General features: G+C 47.9%; 1 protein-coding gene across 1 annotated transcript in view; it reads left to right on the top strand.

Annotated features, from left to right (window-relative positions):
• Nucleotides 1–15,386: 15,386 nt before the first annotated feature.
• The window catches only part of LOC119394085 (uncharacterized), a 126,072-nt gene continuing 119,807 nt past the window's right edge, over nt 15,387–21,651 (top strand). The window contains exon 1 of the mRNA XM_037661317.2: nt 15,387–15,935. Coding sequence (XP_037517245.1) covers nt 15,887–15,935 — 49 coding nt within the window. The 5' untranslated portion in view covers nt 15,387–15,886. The remainder of the gene's footprint in view (nt 15,936–21,651) is intronic.

The raw sequence follows: 21,651 nt of genomic DNA, 5'->3' as shown, positions 1-21,651 counted from the left end.
AGAAACAGCGCCAGTAAGCGGTATAACAACTGGAAATGAGAATCAGACCTACGCAAATGAGCGCTCTATAGATTTGTACCAAAGCGAAAACCACGCTCATTGATTTTCGAATCCGTACAGCTCGCACTTTCACGTCTCCCCTTCATGAATGTGGTCAGCAGAACAGGTAATGCTTGCGAATTCGTTTTGTGATGCAGATGAACTTAGTAATGGTTTGAACTGATGCGTGCGAAATGTAAACAATTACACGACTTGCCTAAGTTGTTCCGAACATTTTTCGCGCTGAGCTTATGCACATTACTTGCATGTGATTGGCTTAAAAGAAGGAGGAGAAGGTGTCAGGTAATGGCGCGTATAGCCTAACAGAATGGCTTTTGACGAGAACCAGTTTTCAACAAAGATTACAAGTGAAAAGTTTATAAACACGTCATTAACATTACGGAATCAGCAGACGTGACGAAACTTCCGGAACACCGCCTTCGAGATATTTATCGCTCCCTGAGCGCCACCTATAGTGTGAGACAACTTACTGAGGATTCGCGTTCAACGCTCTGGGTCATACATCACTTCCGGCGAACGGTAATGGTGGTGTTTATTTCGGGTTAAGCGCGAAAGAGGTGAAATTTTACCAATTTTTTTCGTGATGCGTACACTTGTATTGCAAGCGCGAAGTTTTGCATTGAGGCTGCTTTATATCTGCTCTGCCTGAAGCTAGGCTTGTTACGTCGAAAGCTTCGTGCCGGGTTATGAGTTTGAAACTTCCGGACAAGGTGGGATAGTTCCTTGCCGGAAGCACATTGTACCAAGGAGGTGCATTGTACTCGCGGAAACACCATTTCCTTTACACTTGCGTATTGGGCAGTTGAGTTGTGCGGCACCTTTTGGCGCTATGTAATTAATCCATGTCAGTGCAACAAACGATGCCCATTATAACCGCTGAGACCACTGGTAGCAAATAATTAGGTTCTCCATGTAAAAATATTCATATTAGTGACTAGAGTCAGTATAAAACTGTAATACGGGTTTCATAGAGTCCAGCTATTCCCGGCTTTCAACTGTACCATGAAGGAAGGCCATTCTTCAACTTGCCAACCACTCCCTTCGATGTAAAGTGCTTCATATATCATTTTTTGGAATGTTTTTTGCTTGAACGTCTTAGTGAACCTCTCATTTGTCTTGTTTTACTAGCCGCCGTCAAAAGGTGGGGTCCCTTTTAAATGCGGAGCATTTCTTAGTCGCACCTGCGGCGTCGGCCACCGTCCACACCCCCACTGCGCATGCTCGGCTCATCTCGTGCCGGCAGCAAGCCTCTCTTCTCCCTCCCTCGCATGCTCGGCTCGTCTCGTGCCGGCAGCAGGCCTGTCCTCTCCCTCCCTCCCTCCTCTCCCTCGAACGCGGGCGGTGTGTAAATAAGCGGCGGAGTGCGCGTTCGGAATTCAGTGAAGGGCGTCTTTACTTGGCTTTCGCTTGACTTGACGCTCTGCTTGACTCGAGTAGATGCGATGGCAGCAACAGTACCTTCAATCAGCGTCCCACCACTCGTTGAAGGCAACGTTACCCCACCCTCACCGTCGTCGGCGTCAACAACAGCAAGCAACACAGAAGACAAGGCTGCGAAGAGACGAGCATACGACGCTGAACGCAAGCGTTTGAAGGGAGCTGCGGACCCGGAACTTCATGCACGAGAAGCTGCTGCGAGACGGCAACGACGGGCTGCAGATCCTTCACTCGGGGAACGAGAAGCAACTGCGAAACGGCAACGACGGGCTGTGGATCCTGAACGTCGTGCTCGAGAAGCAGCAACCGTTCGTGAACGTCGAGCAGCGGATCCATCACTCGGGCAGCGCGACGCTTCTGCGAAACCCAATTACGCAACATTCATGCGATACCCCCACCACTCTGCGACGCATTTACTCAAGATCCCCCCGTGGGAAGATGCGGGCGACATTTTTTTTTGCCCTTACTAACGTGTTTTCTGATTCATTCATGCCAAAGAATGTAACCGACTGCCCCCCGCCGTCGTCAGCATGCCATGGGCTTTCGCGTTTAAATCTGTTGTCAAAAATTTGAGCCGACTGATTAGCAACTAATAACTTGTACTTCTCTGTTTTTGCTGACCACTTCCTTTTTTGAAGCCTTAGAATATTGAAAGTATTAAATAAATAAACAAATAAACTCACAGGCTCAATCATGCGTTCGCCTAGTACGACTCGAAGGCGAAAGCCATTAGGCATGCCTATTTTGCCGTGAAACGTTCACTAATTAACTATGACTGCTGTAAAATTCACGAAATAACTGAGCATTCACTTAGTTTGCTTTGACTGTCATCATATACAAATACAAAAATCACACCATCTCCCGCTAAAGGGGACCATGAGGCGATGCGAAGCAGTGTTTCGGCATGTAGAGCCCGCGTTTCAGAGGTAGAGTGGTGAGGGGGAAAGGGGAGAGGGGAAGTGGTGAGGGGAATGGTGAGAGGGAGGGGAAAGGGAAGTGTGAGGGGAAAGGGAAGTGGAGGGGAAATGTGGTGTGGAGAGGGGGAAAGGGGGAGGAGAAAGGGGAGGAGGAGAGATGGAAGGGGAGAGGATGAGAGGAGAGGGGTTGGGAAAGGGAAATGAGGGGGGGAAGGGAAGGGGGAAAGTGAAGGGGAGAGGTGATGCGGAGAGGGAAAGGTGAGAGAGGGAGTGGAGAGGGGAAGTGGAGAAGGTTTGCGGATGCGCAGTAAGGGTGGTCACGCCGCACACCACCACCACCACCGGATTGAACTCCGCTATAAATGCTTCACATCTAAAAAATACAAAAAAGCTTTATTTCGGTTCACAGAGTTCACTCACAGAACACCGATACAGCCATCTAGAGACGAGAAACTACATTTGGCAGTGCAACGGAAATAAGGGTAGCGGTGGCGTTGTGAACTAAAGTAGCCGACCAAAAGATGGCACTGTACAAACGGAAACGGAAATGGGTATTATGCAATATGGCTGCCGCTTCTCGTTGTTGGCTGCGTTGCAGTGCGCTCCGGTTGCCCATGCTCGTCGAAAAGAAAAACGTGACAGTCCTACATGAATGTCGTGTTGGTTGTGTCGTTTCAAATGACAAATCACCTCCCCCTACGGGCAACCGTGGTGGGATGCGAAGGCATCGCGGCGGGTGCGCATCCAGTTTCCGTTTCTCTTATGTGACTTATGAGACGGTGGTTGTCGAGGCGTTTCAATTACCGCTTGCCGATGCTGACGTTTACGTTCGGCTTCCCGAGCCTTCCTCTGCTCCGCGGCGGTGGCACTGCCGCTGCAACTATACTCGCGGACAACTTTTCTTGGCAATGAAGGGAACACTACGGGGGCTGAGCGTCTGCACATGTACTGCTACGCGAAGTAGTCCGGTTTGGCGCGCGTCTCGTAATGCCGTGGAAAGTGATGGCTAGCGCTGCATTTCGACGCAAACGCTGCTTAGCGTCTAAGGAACGGGTAAAAGGCGCGACTTTTTCACGCCCGCAAAAACGCAAAGTGACATCGTATAAAGTAAAAGAAATACAAATATCTCGCTTGTGTGCGCTGCGTTCCGTCTCAAAAAGCTACATGTAGAAAATGAAGGAGTATTTTATATATCTCACGCAGAAAATACGGACGCAATTGTGGGACTACATTCATTAGCGGTAGGATACGTGCATTGTGGCTCTGTAGCCTTCGCTTCATTGCCAAGGAAAGTTGTCCGCGAGTATAGCGCCGACGTTGACGTTGTTCATGGCGTTTCGCACACCGTTGCACAGAGAGAGAGAATGATGGAAGCACAGCGAACGCGCGCTTTCGCAGCCTCACAGCTTCGAATTTTGCTTTCCAGCGTTGCCGTTCACGTTCAGCTTCGCGAGCGTCCATAGCGCCGTTGGGAAGAAGAGTGCAACGGGAGCGAGCGCGCGCCGCATTATATACGAGCGCACAGCTGTGGCGGAGAGAGAAAAACGGGAGAGGAGAAACGAAGCGGAGGCAGCTTGAGGCAGCGCTCACGCCGCCTCCTCCACCCCACCTCCTCGTGCTCACGCGAGGAGAGGGGGGAGAGTTGGTGCATGCGCAGTATGGGTGCGGACACCGCAGAACGGGCACTGCGGGCATAAGATGCATAAGATGCTTTCGCATCTAATAACCGGGCTGCAGAAATTAGGCGCCTTTTCCTCTTCAAACCACTACCACCACCATCACCATCTAATAAATGTATATGCCACGTTTTATTCAATTACCGAGCCCTGCGCGTGTCGTAATGAATCTTCTGAACTGTCTTTCGTGTGTAGTCCGTGTATTCAGCCCCAACTGTGTGAAATGCTGCGAAGGTGCCAGGAGACGCCAAAGCATCAACTGGCATTAACGCACACAACGGCAATGACGAATAAGCTGGATAATGTTTTATTACAAATTCATAAATCATTACAGGACAAAATGCACCACTCAGCGTTCACACAAGCAAGCAACGCGGTTACATCGTGAAGTATAGTGGCTTATAAAGCACGAACGCACAAGCAAGAAGACCTGACGTTACGAAACGTACGTATACGCTCGTGTACACCATAATAATTTCCCTATTTCATCGTGCCGATTTTATGCAGCCTCTTCGGGACATCACCTGGCCGGTAGCTTTGCGGAGGGAGATACGATAGCTTGCAGCGCAGAACTCATTGGCTGCCTTCGCTCAACTTCACGTTGTGAAACCACCCGAATCCGGATTTTCCTAACAAACTACTGGCTCGTTGCTTGACAAGTTTCTACCATCCGTGGAGTGCCGCGCTGGTAAATGCGAGGACGTGGGTGTGATTTCCTCCACGACGGCCGTATTTGTTTTGATTTGCAGCCTAGAAAAACTAGGCGACAAACAAATGCGGCCACCGCGATGGGCATTTCGGTGGGGTGCGAAATGCGAGAACACCCTTGTACTTAAATTAAGGTGCACATTAAAGAACCCCAGGTGGCCAAAACTCATGAAGAGTACCCACTATGATGCGCCTCATAATCGCACCATGGTTTCAGCACGAAATTCTCCAAAAAAAAAAAAACAATGAATATATTAAATTTATATGGATGAAAAACTATTTAACGGGTGGAACGAACCTAATAAATTCGCCCCTCGATCTCGATCGCTGCGGCATTCCTAAATTCGCCGGTAAACTGAGTGAGCGACTACTACTGTAAAGATTAAAAGACGTTTGCGAAATAAAGCGAAAGCTGCTTCACATTTATGTTGTCGTCGAACAATTTGAAGGCCAACGGCCACAATAAAGATGGATACAAATTGGATTTTGGCCCAGTTAGTCATCACTCAAGTCTTGAAACGTTCACACTTCCAATAAAAGCAGCTACACAAATTAAATCTAAATATAATTAACTGTCTAATTGTCCAAAGCAAAATAACATGTTTGAATAATTGATTGGCTTGCGCAAAACAATTTCTTAAAGTGAAAGATTTGATTGGTTTAGCGCCCCTAGCAGGGAAAGTGGAAACTAAGATAGCCGACCTCTAAAAGAGGAGTTAGTAGTTCCACTATGCGCGCATCTCGATGGAACTCGCCTCGGTTGATTTTTTCGCCCTCAGCGGCGATCGCTGGAACTTGAGACTTTCCAGGGCCTGGTCAACTGCAGACCGAGGAAGATTGGGCTAAAGGTGTTTGAATAGACCTGACGAAGGCCCAACTTTCCTTCGGTAGTTCAGGCACATGCAGATGCAACATAAAAATTGGCACAAGTGTTATACGGTATTATACAATGTGCCAAGCAATGTGTTAAGCCATTATAGAATGTTATGAAGCTGAATGAACTCAAGTCAAATCACCGAATGAAATCATGTGTAAAGAAAAATACATCTCGTTGAGGAAAGGGGGGGGGGGGGTGAGTTTGGAAGGAGTAACGCAAATTAACGAACCTCGTAGTGTCGGTGTCTCGTGACACTGGTAAGTCAGGCACCACGACTGCAGATCGCCATAAACAGTGATGAAACAAGAATCCACAACGACATGCGTAAGTATTTTGAATAAATATACAAATACTTACGCCGTGGTCGGAAACTGCCATATGTGCACCTTTGTTAGGGAAAAACACTTAGTCTTGCTTTAACTTAGTGTACTCTTAGGTCATTTTTATGCTCTTTATGCTCTTTTACAGTCTTTATGGTGTTGAGGGCTAGCACTCGACGTGCGGCAGCGCAGAAACACAGCTTTAGCAAAAGCAGCAGTCACGTTTTCTCCACACTGTTTTTTTTTTTCAGTTTATTGCAGAATCTATGACGCTGTCACCGTCCGTTGCTGTCGGATGCTGAAATCTATAGATGAAAGGCAGTGCAGATATCTCTATATGATTGCAAAGCGTTTTTCTAGAAGATTTGACGAAGAATGCGAGATCACACACAATGCGGAATGCGGCGGAGAGGGTAAGCGTAAACTAATTGTTTGACTCCATGTGTATCGACCGCTTCTGTGGTTTTGAATTCGACTGCGGAGTGTCTTGACATGCGTGTATTATAGTGTCGGCTGAAATATTTGTCGACCTAATTATACAGTGCGTGGAGACTCAGATAAGCAGGAAGAAATTGATTAGAATCAACATCAGTGGTAGAGTAACCTTCTACTAGATTCAGTTCACGTATTGCCATTTACTGAAGGATGCATACATTTTAGCCCCATATAGGTGATTTCTCATCGTATTAACAGCCATTATCATCATCCATGACAATACTCCTTCTTTTCTCCCCTTACCTTTTTGTCTACGAAGAGTAATGACAAAAAGATAATAAACAGAAAACTCAGGTAAAATTTATAGCCCTCCTGCTCTCGACGGTTTCTGAATGCGATTGGCTGAACTTAACAAATAGGCTGGTGCGGGACGTTGTTTCGCGCTCCACGTTTTCCGGGCTGGTGCCGCGCTATAGGGCTATAAATAATCGCTGTCACTGGGATTTCTGACGAGACAGAAAGCATGACAGAGTGCCACGGATACTAGCAGCGTCACTTGTGCGCTGCAAGACAAAACAAAAAAATTTTTTAGTGCATTTCCCGAGGTACTCAGCGAAACTATGACAAATGCTGCTGTCGGACTGGTTATAGCTTCACACGCGAGCTTCACAAAAAAACTCCACTATTATTACAATAGCGCAGGAACAGAACGGATAGGAAAGAGAATACAAGAGCGCAATCGCAATCGACAGTCGGCGAACAAGGAACACCATTGCCTGCAACTACGGTTTTCACAAGACGACTTGTTTTTATCACGGCAACAACCCCTTTGTTTGGCAGCAGTGGTTGTATATTTCCTTCTCCAAGTTTGATGAGCCAAAGCGTATAAGAGTGATTTGAGGCCTGGGTAAAGGAAGTAGGAATGTTGAAAATGACTGATTAGTTGTGATATCGAGAAATAAAGAAAGGGGAGAAGGCAGTGAGGCAGCAGTTGCTCTATTACAGGAGGCGACTAGCAAGAAAAAAAAAGAACATACTAAGAAAAAATAAACGTAATGTGCAAACAGAAGCTGACAAGGTGGCCGCCTTGCTTTCCTCAGAAAACAAGCAACTTGAGATGAACGCGTGCTTTGTCAAGCTGCTTCATTTGTAGTATTTCTTTCTTTTGTCATACTCTTTTTTCACCGCGGTAAAATAAGCACTCATTGATTGGTTGTTGAAGCAGAGATAAATCACTAAAAGATAAATCACGAACCTCACTAAAAGCTAAGGAAAAAGCAGTCTGTCGAGTGGCGCCGGTTGCAGACCTGAACTTGTCGGAACCCGGTGATCTCACGTCTAATTTACACAGAAATATGCACGACAGATAAATGCTAGAACTGTTATTCTAGAACCATCGTGGAACATATATGCTATGGGAATGTCGAGGAATAGCAAACAATACTGGAGATGCAGCCTCTAGCGATCGCCTCCGCGCGCGCTGGGAGGCTGTGTTGCGCTGTTCTGCCCTCGAAGCTCAACTCTGGGCTGTCCAGCGGGCCGAGCAAGCCGCCAGGATTCAAGAACTCCTAGCCGTCAGCTATAGGCGGGACATTTTGCCCGTCCCACACGCCTGCGGGGCCTTTCAATGAAGTTCTATGACTGACTCAATGGAATCGACTTAAAGAAAAAGAATAGATAGATTTTTTTTTTTTTGTGTGTGTGTGGGGGGGGGGGGGGGGGAGGTGTCAGGGCGTGCCAAATGTTTAAAATTAAGGAAGAAAAAGTGCAAGTAAAAAAGCATAGCGAATGCGAACAAATATATATTTTTCCCGAAGAAGAGACAAGCAGAATGACGTAACCTGATGAGAACACAGATGTTTGTCGAACTTGTCATCATTCCTGACACTCGGACGCCTATATATGTACTACCCGCGGTATTCGCGTCCTGTGAGACAAGCGCATCTCGAGTGATCGCAGCCAACCACTTGCCAAGAATTGGCATTTATCATTGGTTGTTCCTGTCGCAAAAGCGTACGCCGCTAGTTTCCTTAGGCGAAAGCTCTGATCATAGAGAGAGCTACGAGGATTGTGTAAAGCGATTACACGTCGCGATAGAACGGAACCATTAGATGCGCATTAGCGTCGATTGCGAAATTATCAAGGATTGCTCTTTTCATTCCACGATAATACTAATAGCCGGCCACACGAGAAGCTAGAGTCTAGGGCAATATTCAGTTTTCAACGCTTCAAATAACAAGGCGTTGCGTTGTCGTAAATTGGAGACATTAAACAAAATTTTTTTCTAGGAGTACAGCGATAACATTGTGTAGTCATGACAGTGATGACAACAGCGTTTAGTCATTCGATGTTGCTAGTAGCAAATGAATGATTTCACTCGGTCAACCTGCAGCAGCGTACTTGAGTTTAAATTTTTTTACTCACTGTTCCAAATGAAATTCTTGCTTCTGGGCGCTTCATTTTTTTTATACTCTATATTTCTTTCTTTCTGAATCTGCACTCAGGAAACGTAAGTTTATTTTCGTCACAGAAAGGTGAAAAAATATTATGGAACTTTTACGCTCCAAAACCACGATAAGGTCATGAGGCACGCCGTATAGTCCCCTGACTGGCCACTAATCTTAAGTGCGGAGCACTTTAGGGGCCCGGGCTCTCGTATGCTGTCGTCGCTTGGCGTAACGCAGGCAAAAGCACGCATAAAAATAGAAAAATAAAGAGGAAGCAAGCGAGAAATAGAAGGAGAGAGAAAGAAAGCGAAAAAAGAAGAAGAAAAAGAGAAAGAGCAAGAAAGATAAAGAAGTAAATAGAGAGGAAGAAATAAATAGAAACAAAGAGAAAAAAAGACAGAAAGAAAACGGAAAAAGAGAAAAAGAAAGAAAGAGAGGAGGAAAGAAAGAGAAAACCGAAGAGAAACAAAGAAGGCTGCCCTGCTCCGCACTTCCTTCAGGCTTGGCACCACTAGGGCGAAGCTGCATTAATTTTTTGTTTTTACCACATAGGGTTCTTTAATGTACGCCTAAATCTGAACAGTACATAGGTGTTCTCGCACTTTGCCTCCTTGCACAGAAATAGTGATAAACGAAGGAAATAAACGAGAGAACATTAATAATAATTTGCGGGGTTTTACGTGCCAAAACCACTATGTGATCACGAGGCACGTCGTAGTGGAGGGCTGAGCAAATTTCGACCATCTGGTGTTCCTTAAAGTGCACTGAAATCATACATTAGACGGGCCTCTAGCATTTCGCCTCCATCGAAATGCGACCACCGCGACCGTTTGGTCAGAGCCGAGCGCCGTAGACACTGTATACCACCGAGGTGGACATGAGAAAGCATTGCTTTTCCATTGGTCTGCATAAAATTTGTCATTTAGTGTTTTTTTTTGTTGCTTACTTGTCGAATTGGCTTGCTAACAAACTCGACTCTCGACCAATCACAGTGCGCATGAACCATTCTTAAAAGCTGTCCAACAAAACAAACCGACCAGAGAAAACGGGTGAAAATTAAATAACAGCGGTCGCATTTTTTAAGTCTCTTCTCCCTCGTGGACCAGAGAAGAAGTGGGCCAAGTTGCATGGGGACGGGAAGACATCACTGCTTCCGCGAGTCAACAGTAAAAGCAGACGTAAACGTGCAGAGCCGCCGTTTATCGAGTATATAGTAGTGTCCGCCCCTGTCGATCGATGGTCGAGTTCCTATTCCACACCGAATTTTGCGCGTCACTCATCCATTGCCACCGAGGTCTTCGTCGCCTGGCCCCCGCTGTGATGTAGCAGCAACAGCAGCAGTGGCAGCCAGTCCATGCATTTCCCAAGTGCAAGGTACTTTCACTCAAAACGGACTGATAAGAAAGGGACCAGCGTCGGCATGATGCGGATCGATGACAGAATCTTGGAAACCAGAGCCACCCTCTCGCCGTGTCTAGCTTTTCTTTTCGTGATTTTTTTAGAACTTTTTTTTTGCACGTCAACGTATATGTGTGAGACTGTAAGTCTCTTGCAACTCGTTGCTGACTTGGAGCAGTAGCGCGATGCAGTTGACGAACGAAAATGGTCAGGAAGTCGGCCATAGATGTCACGGAGATTCACTGTCCATTCGTCCGAGGTTCGCGTCCGCCCTGCCAAACTCCTGTTTTTTGTCTTCTATTTGGCAAATATGGAAGCCTGTTATCTGGCCGGTGTCTCGTTTCGCGGTGTCCATGTGGTGGCGTCGTCTTCGCTAGCGCCTATCTTTATTACGTATTTTCAGCATTATCGGACTGTTAGTGTTAACGTTTCTTTCCTTCTCTTTACGTTGCTGCAAAAGTGGCAGGGGAAGAGGCTTTGTCGAGCTTGTCGGAAGCTCTGATACTTCACTCAGCTTGTGGAGCTGAGGAGCTGAACTGAAGACGATACACACTACTCAGCGGTGAAGTTTACCGAACTCTGTCGAAAGTTATCGCGTTAAGCTTTCGTTGCACTCTCTTCGAACCGCATTAGACGTAAGAAAGAAGAAACCAACAATCAGCATTATAAAAAAAAGAAAAAAAAATAATTGAATAAGGAGTTTCATTTCCATCGATATTGAGGGAACGGTGTCAGTTTGCCGTCTATTCCGGTTCCTTCATTTATTTTTAGTGGTACTAGCACCGAGTAAGACTCTTGTTCCTCTTCCAAGCACTACCCGACAAGCACTTTTCCGAGTATTCAGAAAAAAAGTCTTCTAAAAAATAAAACTGGCACGAAATCGGTGGTTTTGGTTCGAGTTTAAAGTTATATTGGATACAGATGATATCGCAGCATCAGTTTACTTAAAGGGCCCCTGACAGCCGATTTCTTGTTAGTGACATTTATGTTGTAATAAGTAGGTCTATGTCTTGTAATCACGGAATGACACCGTAAATCCTCCAACGTGATGTCTAAATAATCCTAGCAGCGTTAATTGTGGTCATTTTTAGTGTAGGTTCAAAACGCGCGCCGAAAGAGGATAAGAAACTAGCGCCGCGCCGCGGCGGTCGCGCCTCGGGGCACACGTGATGACGTGCGCTCAGTACTGGGTGACGTCAGCCACGCGCTTGTTGAACTGCCAGTTGGAGAACACACACACGGAGAGCTCACGCTGCCTGCCGACACGTACCGAAGAAGGAGAAGGTGGGAAAGCAAACATGCTTCGAAATATACCACAGTGCATGTACCGTGCATATTTCTGTCTGTGACGTCGAGAACACTTGCTTTACCTCTGCAACGTCACAAGGGGCCTACGTCTACGTCATACTAGTGGTTATGTTGATAGGAGTTCAAAATTCAGATGAGCACTCAGGCTTACTTTAAAACCAAATTAAAATATCTTAAAGGCAACGCTCGTCACTCATAATCGGTCAGAAGTGCCCCCGCATGCAGGACTATCAAACAACACAAGCATCTCGAGTTTCCAAATTCGGTGTCAGGGGTCCTTTAAGATAATGGCCAATTACAACTGTAAGTATAATTAAGAAAAATTAATTGAATGAGTTCATTGAGGGAGTAGATAGTTTTATTGTGAGCAAATGGGATCGTTGCGACATCTGGTGGAGCAGATTTCAACCACGAGCTTCTTTCTCCGTGGACTCTGAGATCCGCTTCGGCAGCGCAACGAAACACGAAGTTAAGCCAAGGAATACACCGGGGCACACGAAAGCCGACGTGCCAGTGCCGCTAGCAGACACTTAAGTGAAGGATTAGAGCCGCCTCCCATTTTTAACACGAAAGTGTTTTATGCCGGGGTCCACCACGGCTCTATTGACGCATTTCCGTCACGGATATGACGTTGTAAAATATAAAGACTAACAGATGGCAAAGAAAAAAGCTAGAAGAAGTTCCATCCCCGGGAGTCGAACCTACGAGCCCTCGCTCCGCAGCGCGCGGTGCGAAACGATTCGGCCACAGACGGAACGTTCTTTGCCATGCTAACGGCGAGCTATTTATATACACCATTTGCCGGTGGTGGTACTCTGAGATCAGTGGTACATCAGTGTGTTTTCTTTATCACTAGCGAGATAGCGCGAAGGGCTCGAAGAGCGCACTTTAAAGGTTGTCGCCCCACGCGGATGACCGCGCGCCTCTACAGGGCGTGGTCGCTTGTGCGCGTGCTTATCTCGTGATGGCGGTGGTTTGTACGTCTTGTGCTCTCACCGCAAGTTTGCGTCGAGAGCACGAAGGTCGCTTCGCTCACTGCAGCGGCCGCTTTTGCGAAAGGAGCGCGCTGCTCACACAGAAATAAGTTACAACTGTGACAGTTCGCGGTCATCACGTGTATGTTCGTTCCGTGTGTCCTTTCTGGTTGAACAGCGTGTTGCAAGTTTCGAGCAGCTTGCTGTTCTTCGCGTGACATTACAATTTGTTGCTGTAGCATTCATTCCTTCGCGCTTGGGGCGAAAGAATGCACAACGAACACTCAACTACGTCTGTGAAGACACGTTTTACTTTCGTGTTATACCGATTTTTATGACACAAGGATCAGCCATGTTTTTTTTTTTGTCTTTGTTATCGCGAAAGTGTAACACGTACTGCAATTCATCGTGAAGATGGCTCGAATGCTCTCCGCCCTGAGCTTGGACAGCAAGACTCCACAAGAAAAAGAAGAGGAAAAGGTGTTGTCTTCTTAAGGGACGGGAAGCTGGTCTTAGGGTGGTCCCAAACGAAAGGTATACGTCCGCTCAAATATTCTCTCTGTTTATTAAAAACAAAAGCCAAACAACACATAGTTACTTCCACGTATAACGAGCGGTGGTGTTAGAAACCCGTAATAAGTGAAAGAGGAAAACGGGTCCGACTAAATAAATGCGAAAAAGAAGACAAAAGAAAAAGAAACGTCACGCCGCTACGCTTAAAACTAGGTGACACCGTTTGATCGGGTGAAAGGCTTGACCATCCGCTAACGTAAGTAGATGCTGCTTTTGCAGTTTGTGTATTCATCGTCGAGTCGAAGGAGTAAAACGAAGAACGTAGGGAACGTGAGGACCGGCCTAAATCGGGAGCTGGTATCGGACCCACGTTTTATGGCGACGATAACGCGCTTTAATCAAGCGATTTCCAATCTTTCAGGGCAAGGCAAGGGAACGTGCACGAGCGTTCCATCTCCTTCTTACAAGTCATTGTAAATCATTAGGAATAACCGAAAAAAGCTAGATTTATTATACTGCGAATAAGGGTTTTGGGACACTTAGATTCGTATTCGAAATTAGCGAAATAAGTAGTTGCAGCACCCCCACCTCCCCACCGACTCCCCCCTGCTGCCACCAATGTCACGAATCTAAAGCAACTACATATAGATTTCACCTGAAATGATATGTGAGCGATTTATACGTATTCGCTGATCCTCAAGGCACTGCAGCATTGAACTCAGCAGATATTCCGCATAAGACTGCAGAGAAAGATGAGGTGGGCACCGCCATAGTGCTATCACTGCTGGAAGCTCTTTACTCGTTTTTCAGTGCGATGACGCCACCGCGTGCTCGACATGCGTTACAGATACTCGACGCCCTGCCTACAGCGCTTGGCCATTGAAATCATTATGATAAGTAACATCGATTCCCCGGAGAAATGCCAAAGGTCACCATGTCTCGTATTCCATCCTTACGTCGGAACGTTTTCACAAACCGACTGCCATCCTGACCTGTAAGTTTTGATTCGACTGTCGCCTACGAATGCCTTCGAGAACTGGTGCACTGTTTGAAGAACAGCTCGACGTGCGTTGTCCACATAAGCGTGTTTCACTATTGACTTTGTTGACCTGGGATGTTTTCTCCAGCCCCATGGCAAGAATACAGACCTCAAGCTCAGTAAGCGATTTCTGCAGACCGCAGTGGCAAATAGTCGCGTCGATATGCGCTTTCTTTAGTCTTCGTTCTCTCTTTTCTTTCTTCTTGTCCTCATTCCCTTTCCTCCAGTGCAGGGTAGCAATGAGGACGCGTTTATGGTTGACATTCCTGCCTTTACTTTTCTTCGTCTCCCTCTCTTTCTTGGTTCCATGGCTGTTTCTGAGATTCAACGTAAGCGCTCATCACAATTCAGGCACGATCGCATTCATGAAACAGTGCTCAACGTGAACGAACATTACTCACTAACTGTTGATGTGGCTAACAGTGCGAACGGCACACGGTGGTATGTGGACCGCTGAATGAAGGAGATGACCACCTCGCCACAGGGCTCGTAATGCTGATGCATAGGCGTCCGTGGGTACACACTGGATCATCCGTGTGGCTTCCGCAGACAACCTCGATGTATTTGCCTTCAGATACAGGGGGTAGAAGCAGCAAAAGCAGCGGCATTCCGGCGCAGATGAAAGGGAAAACGTCTCTCTATATTGAGGCCCTTGTCTCACCCTGGGCAGCCGACCGTTTCGTTCTACGTTAAGAACAACCCCTTCGTTCTCTAACTTTTTACCTGCAGGGTGTTTTCCCATAGGCTTTCTACATGTTTGCTGGGAGAATACCGGTATAACTGCGGCAGGGTGCTGTCACACGCAGACGAAACTCGCGAAACATTGCGTCGCGTCGTGTACAGAAGAGGACGCGGTCGGGTGTACGGCAACGCGATTCTTGCAGGTCATGGAAAGGTACCTGGATGGTATAGTGCGGCGTGAAAGGTGCTATCCTCTCGAGTGGCTGGGAACAGTGGGAACAGCAAGAAAAACTTGTATCGGGCTTTCCTGTCGCCTACGTGCTGGGACCGGCGTATGTCTGTATGTGTGTGTGCGTAGTGGGCTCTGCACCGGGCGCTTACCAGCCAGTCGGCCGCCCGAATTTCTTTTCCTCCGATGCAGTGTGTGGAGCGGCGGCGGGCGTCTTGCAGTGAACGGTCGAGCGAGAAGGGTGGAGGGGAGCCTCTTTCTTTTTGCCAGTCCCACGGAAATGGGTCACATTCGCTTGGTCGCGCATGCGCGCTCGTTGCCCCCTTGCTCCGTCTGGCCCACAGAGTCGTCTCACGGGGCTGCAGGGGACACAACCGAGAAGGCAGCACTGAAAAGTTGCAACGCGCCCGGGCGAAAGCGAACGACGCCGTCATCTGGTCGGTGGTGGTTGGTGGTGGTTCCGCGCAAAGCAGCTTTCCTGGACGGCAGCCGCCGCCGCCGTCAGGTTGCCTCTCACCTGTGCGCGCCTCCTCCACCGTTGTGCGGCCTCCACTCTCTCCTTTGCGAGTTTTGCCTTCTTTTTTTTTCTTTCCGTTGTGAATTGCTCTCTCCCTGAGTGCGTGCGTGTGTGTGTGTCTGTGAGTGGCGGCAGAAGGAGAGGCGTAGGACGAAGGGATGGAGAGTGCGATGCTCTGACACTCAAGCAGGCGACTGCCGCGATCTCGCCGAACCACCTGTAGCCAGCGAGAGCGCGTTGTTTGGCCGGCCAACAGGACAGGCCGCCAGTCAGTCGGCAATAGCGGGGTCCCATCTCGGGCAAAGGAGTGCGTTTTTGGTGGATAGCTGCCGTGCTCCGGTGCTCTCGGGATGAATGTCTGGATAACCCTGCTCGCCCTGATCGTCACCTTGCATACCGGTGAGTAGCAGACCCGATGTTACGCCGTTGACCGCCGAGGGTCTCTGTGCTGGCCGCCCCGCTGGAAACGGTGGGGCGTGTTGGTAGGGGGTGCACGTGGACACGAAATGCCTTAGGACCATATGGAGAACCCCTCCCCACCGCTAGTGTTCCCCTCGCATGGGCGAGGCGTCGGTCCAACGAGGAGGTTTCCGAATCTGTGTCGGCGGCTCTGTTTTGTTTGGCTTTTGGCTCCGTTCGGGACTGTCTGGCTTTTTCCCGAGCTGGCTGGCTGGGCCGGCTGGCTGGCTGGCCCTGCGGGGGGGCCTCCGAACGTTCTACTTTTGAGGTGCTTCCGAGATGATGTCATTTCCAGAAAGGAAAACTTTCGACGTATTAGGATTCGTCCGCGCTCCTTTTCGTTCTCTTTTCTTTCCTTACTATGACCCGTTATGTGTCCGAAAACTCTGTATGTGCTTACCGGTCGTTGCTTAATGTGAGAACCTTTTTTTAACGTTAATGCTTTTCGGGAAATTTGGAAGTGGCGCAAGCACTATCGCTTCTTTGTGGTCCAGTTCCTTTCTACGAATAGCGACAGCCGAGAACGAACCCTGGAGCAGTTAAGAGAATCTGCTTGGCGCTGTAGCGATGGCGAAGTGGGACTTCTTTGCACGTTCGATACAGAAGACATGAAATGCCCTTACACACTCCGCTTGTTATAGAACAGCAGGCCATATAAATTCCCGGCCGTGGATAGCGCATACTTTCGTTTAGGGCTTGCAAGCGTTCAGGTGAACCAACAGCCTCGCCACTTCTTGCGTTCCGTATTTCCCTAGTGTCATCGCGTCCACATAATTTCCTAAATCGTTCATGAATGTAATGGGGTAGACAGCTCGAGTAGACCGTAATGGTTACCCTACGTCGTTCTTTTTTATGTAATCGGATGTTTAATAATTCAAGACTAATACTGCAGGCAACTCCATTACAGCTGCTTCGGGGCTACAGTGTCAGCGTGCCAACGGTTGTGTGACAAGTTTAACATCGTTGTAGAAGTTCAGACGTTGTGCACGTAACTTACCACAGTATGGCATTGTAAGAAGGCAAAATGTAGAGTTCTAAAACAAGAAAAGCAGAAAAAAGTACTGAGCAGAAAGAAACCAACGTCAGAGAAACAGCCGAGCGCCTAAGCGACAATGATGAGGCCAGTGTTGCTTAACGGTTGAGACTCGACTCGTATGCGCAACGTTCAAGACTGGCTGGGAAATGTGGTGCCTCTTACGTACGAGCCAGTGGGAGCTAGATCCACGTCGTATTCTTATTTCCTCAAGTGCCGCCGTCGCCGCCGCCAAGGACTCCGGAAGTCGGTTCGCCTTGGGGGATTCCCTTGAACCGACGTGTTACAAACCACTACTTGATATCGATCTAGAAACCTAGTGTAGTCTATAGATTTCCAAAGCGTCCCGCCTAGTTTTTCTATAGTCGGTCACAGCCTAAGAATAAACCCCCAGAACTGCGGCGCGACTGCCATTCATGTGTGCGAGAGAGTCGTGCTAGGTGATTTCCGTTGTTACCGTATGTACTTTTTCGCCGCTAATGTAAACACTACGCGTACTAATAATTAAAGGTTCGTCGTCCCTACTTAAAATATTACGTTTTCGCGAACAGTTATGCAGGAATCTTTGCTGAAATTAGCCAGAAAGTTCAAGTTCTTCGACCAATAACCAGCGAGGCGAACGTTTGTCAGTAGGGAGAGTGACCTACCTGAAATACGCGAAAAGTGCTTGACGTCACGGAAATGAGCAAATGCATTTGGTGGAGGCATCTGCGCAAATTTTCTCTAGGTTAAACAGCGACACCTGCGCGTGGAGCTTACATTTATTGGGTTGCAAACGACTGCAGTCGCGTGCTGTGCTTCGTACACGAATGCGAACGAAAAGCATGCACCATAGCGGCAGCGTCCGTGAGTTCGTCTTTTTCTCCGGGTACTGTAGTAGTAAGCTATTTCCGGCATGCGGCCACGGCTCTCGCTTTGTAACGGTCAATCTGACGAGCTCTGTCCGACGCTGGTCACGCCCGGTCGCTGGCTGCTCGCTTCGGGATGCCTCGGCGAGCCTTGACGAACCGGCGGGTTGTCCTTGAACGAACGACCGAAGCGGCAGCAGCTCCTGTCGATTCCGCTAGGCAAAAGGTGCCGTTACAACTTAGCTATAAATAAAGACGAAAAAAAAAAGAGAGATGGGTGAGGGGGTTAGGCCTGATCGCCGGTTCAGAAACGCCAAGGTTATCAGAACCAGCGCTACCTGTTTGTGCTTTGCACATCTTCACCGATTCCGGCCCGGCGCCTCACTGTCCACTACGATCAGGTGGCTGTTTTCGCTGTGGTGTTGGCTACGAGGCAGAAATTTTTGCGCCTTTTCTTTTTACTCCTTAGCTTCTCGAGTCGCCCTTACTATACGATGCTTCGATAACGGTTCTCGTGTGGGGAAAGGGTGGAGGGGGTGGAACGGACCTGCATCCGTGTCAAGAGGGGTTCGTCCTGTCCTCTATTTTGTAATTTCTATTTCTTACATTTGTCTTTCTTGGTTTATGCGCGACCCTCTAAAGGGCGGCTCGTGCCAGGCGTCTAATGACTTCACCGGCCTTTTCAAACCCTCTTGCGACAACAGGCAATTTTCGTGCCGGTGTGGTTGCGTAGGCACGTATGGGTGGCGGCGCTGTCTCCCATGTGTCTTTTTTAACACTTGCACATAGGTGGTCTTGTGTTGCGTCATATCGGCTCCCTTAGCCTGATAAATCTACAAAGTGTGTGGTGCAGGGGGGGTGGGGGTGGCGTGTTGAACTTCTAGTGTGAGTAACTTGCAGAGCGCTCATTTGGCACATTTAAACACGTGCTTATCGGTGCACAGAGAGAGAAGGAGAAATAGAGAGAGAGAGAGAGAGAGAGTGAGAGAAGTACATTGACAACACGCAGAGTGCGAAGGTCGATCAACTCACTGAAGCAGCCTTTCTCTTCTCTAGAGCTATTCTAATGAATTGTCGAACATTTAATACCTTTTTTTCTTGCACCGCGTTTGAAACCATTCTTCTTGGCCCGTGTACTGTGCGACGTCAGGGCACGTTAATGAACCCCAGGTGGGCGAAATTATCCGGATCTTCTCCGACGCCTCCCGTAGCCTGAGTCGGTCTGGGACGTTAAAGCCCATACTCCAGCACAACTGTACTTCTTGTGTGACATGTATGGCATAATATGACGTCATGTTTTCTTATCTTGTACACGCTGCATATCGACTCTTATTTGCCTGATGTACCGAAAGAAACAAAAGCTAAAGCGGCCGGGAAACAGATGTGCGAAGCACGACACGTTTATGTAACGAGACACTCCTATGACGTCACAGAAGACTCCTTGCGCGGGATTTTCGAAATCGCGTAAAACGCTTTCATTACTGCATCGTCGAATAACGGTTTCACGTCTCGTTGCTTCGGGCCAAATGTTGGTCAATCGAAGGCTGCCTTCATCACTGACCTGCAGGTGCGAAAAAAATCGTTGGGAAGCCATTTTTAATGCACTCCGATGACGCAATATGACCGCGACTGCCTCGAAGCCACAAATTTATTACGTTGAATCGTGAAACAGATGCCACTTATACTTCGATTATGGCATAAAGCCAACTCATCTGTGTCGTTTAATGGCATCTGTTCAGGAAGAAGAGATAGTACAGCTCTGTGTGCTATCTTTACCTCTAATTTTTTCGAGAAAGGAACCTACAGGAGACAGCAAAATAATAAACTGTTGTTCAAACGTGATCTGTCGGCTTAGGGAGAAGATTTAGACAATAAATTCGAGGCAACACGGACGCCACGGGATTGTTTGCCAGAAACAGAAGCGCGGCGGCAGCTCTAGTGCTCATTTTTCTCCTCAGCGCCGTGCAATCGGCTTGAAACGCCGCTCGAGGACCCATTTGTTCCGACTGCTCGCGTTCTACATCAATCACGTGGTTTTCGGAGAACGCGATTCGACAATCGCTTACTATATCGGAGACATTTCGGGCTTTCCGCGCGCACGGCAATCTACGAACGACTTGAAACGGGGGATAAGTTTTGAAGGCCCAATAACGACGAAACGCCGATTTTATATCCGCTGTAATTTTAATATAAATGTGGTCAGCGTTCGTTCTTCGAACGGTTATAGATGCGACGGTTATAGATGCGTTCCATGCAGTGTAGGATGCTGCTACTGCTACAACAACGACGACTTCGGAAGGGTGGTAATCTAGTCATGCACTCCTGATAGCATATACCGACTCTTTCGCGAGAGAACAGAGTAGGCCCATGAAGAAGCGCGCGTTGATAACGAAGGCCTTCGAGGCTTCTCGCTGTTCCAGAATACCATATTGGTCTCTTTGTTTGTTCTCAAAGCACAAGAACATAGGGCAGTATACTGAGGTATCTCTCTCATTTTCGGCACTTTTCAAGGGCCATTATTCAAGGGCCTCTTCGAGAGCCATGCGGTATCTATACCCGACGTTGGAGCCGTATGGACGGCCCTTTCGAAGCCGCCTACATTACTTCCTCAGAGGAGGTCTCATGGCTAAAAACAGTTTCAATTTTCTACTCGAGCGAGTCTGCCAGGAGGTAATTACTGGCGACCTTTATTCGACGCTTCTTTCTCTTCCTTCTCGTAAGCGCCCAGTTTTCATTTCGCTTCCCGCGCTCGCTCCAGTGGTTGTCAGCAGGAAAATAGACATACAGTAAATTGAATACCACGAAGCGAAAAAAAAATACCACCATAAACGAAGTCTGGAGCTACGACGTAATTCGTTTTTAGCGCCCTTATCTGCGGCTAAAGAAAGGTCCGAAATGGATATCATTAGCGCCTTTTGTCTGGTCGTCGAAGGTTCGTCGTATGGCACATCCTGAATAAAAGAGGCCGCCCACCAGGCCTGCAAAGCACCGTGCGGATGCTACGCAGTGACGCGTTATTTAAAGGACAGAGTGATGCGGCCAGTGCTGGTGCTGCTTGCAAGCGGGGTTACGTATGCTTAGTATACCTAGCAAGCAATTGTTCTTCCATATGCAATCTCGTACGCTAATTCTTTGCGTGTCTCAGAGAAAGGTGACCAGCAATCCTAGAGTTCTCTTCCTGACTACGCTTGTACTGAGCCCATGCCTTCGATATGCGCATGATTGTCGCGCTTGATGAGTGCGTTATTCTATTTGAAAGTCATTCATATCACGACAGAGGAGGAGGAGGAGGAGGAGGAGGAGGAGGAAAAGAAAAAAATCACAGCATATCCACGGGTGAATGATGAAGAGTTTGGGTGAAGCTCCTGAAGCAATCATGGTTACACCGTGAAATCTTCAGTGGTTTCGCCCAGCAGTAATCAAAGCGATAGCCCAGTACATCATCAAAGACGTGACAAACACTGTATATATTTATACAAGAACATTTATTAATCGTAAGTGATAGCTAGACGTGGCTTCCGTTCCCCCTTCATTATAACGGCTTTATGGTCGGTGAAGTGATGGATCGGTGATGGGTCGAAGTGGGATGTTTGCAAAGACGAAGTAGTGGGCAGTTTGCAAAGGTGGCTTCCGTTCCCCTTCATTATAACGGCTTTATGGTCGGTGAAGTAATGGATCGGTGATGGATCGTAGTGGGATGTTCGCAAAGACGAAGTAGTGGGCAGTTTGCAAAGGATCGGTGATGGGTCGTAGTGGGATGTTTGCAAAGACGAAG

Source organism: Rhipicephalus sanguineus, chromosome 5 (genome assembly GCF_013339695.2).
Source record: "Rhipicephalus sanguineus isolate Rsan-2018 chromosome 5, BIME_Rsan_1.4, whole genome shotgun sequence".
Taxonomy (NCBI): domain Eukaryota; kingdom Metazoa; phylum Arthropoda; class Arachnida; order Ixodida; family Ixodidae; genus Rhipicephalus; species Rhipicephalus sanguineus.
This window is presented reverse-complemented; position numbering and strand designations above follow the sequence as displayed.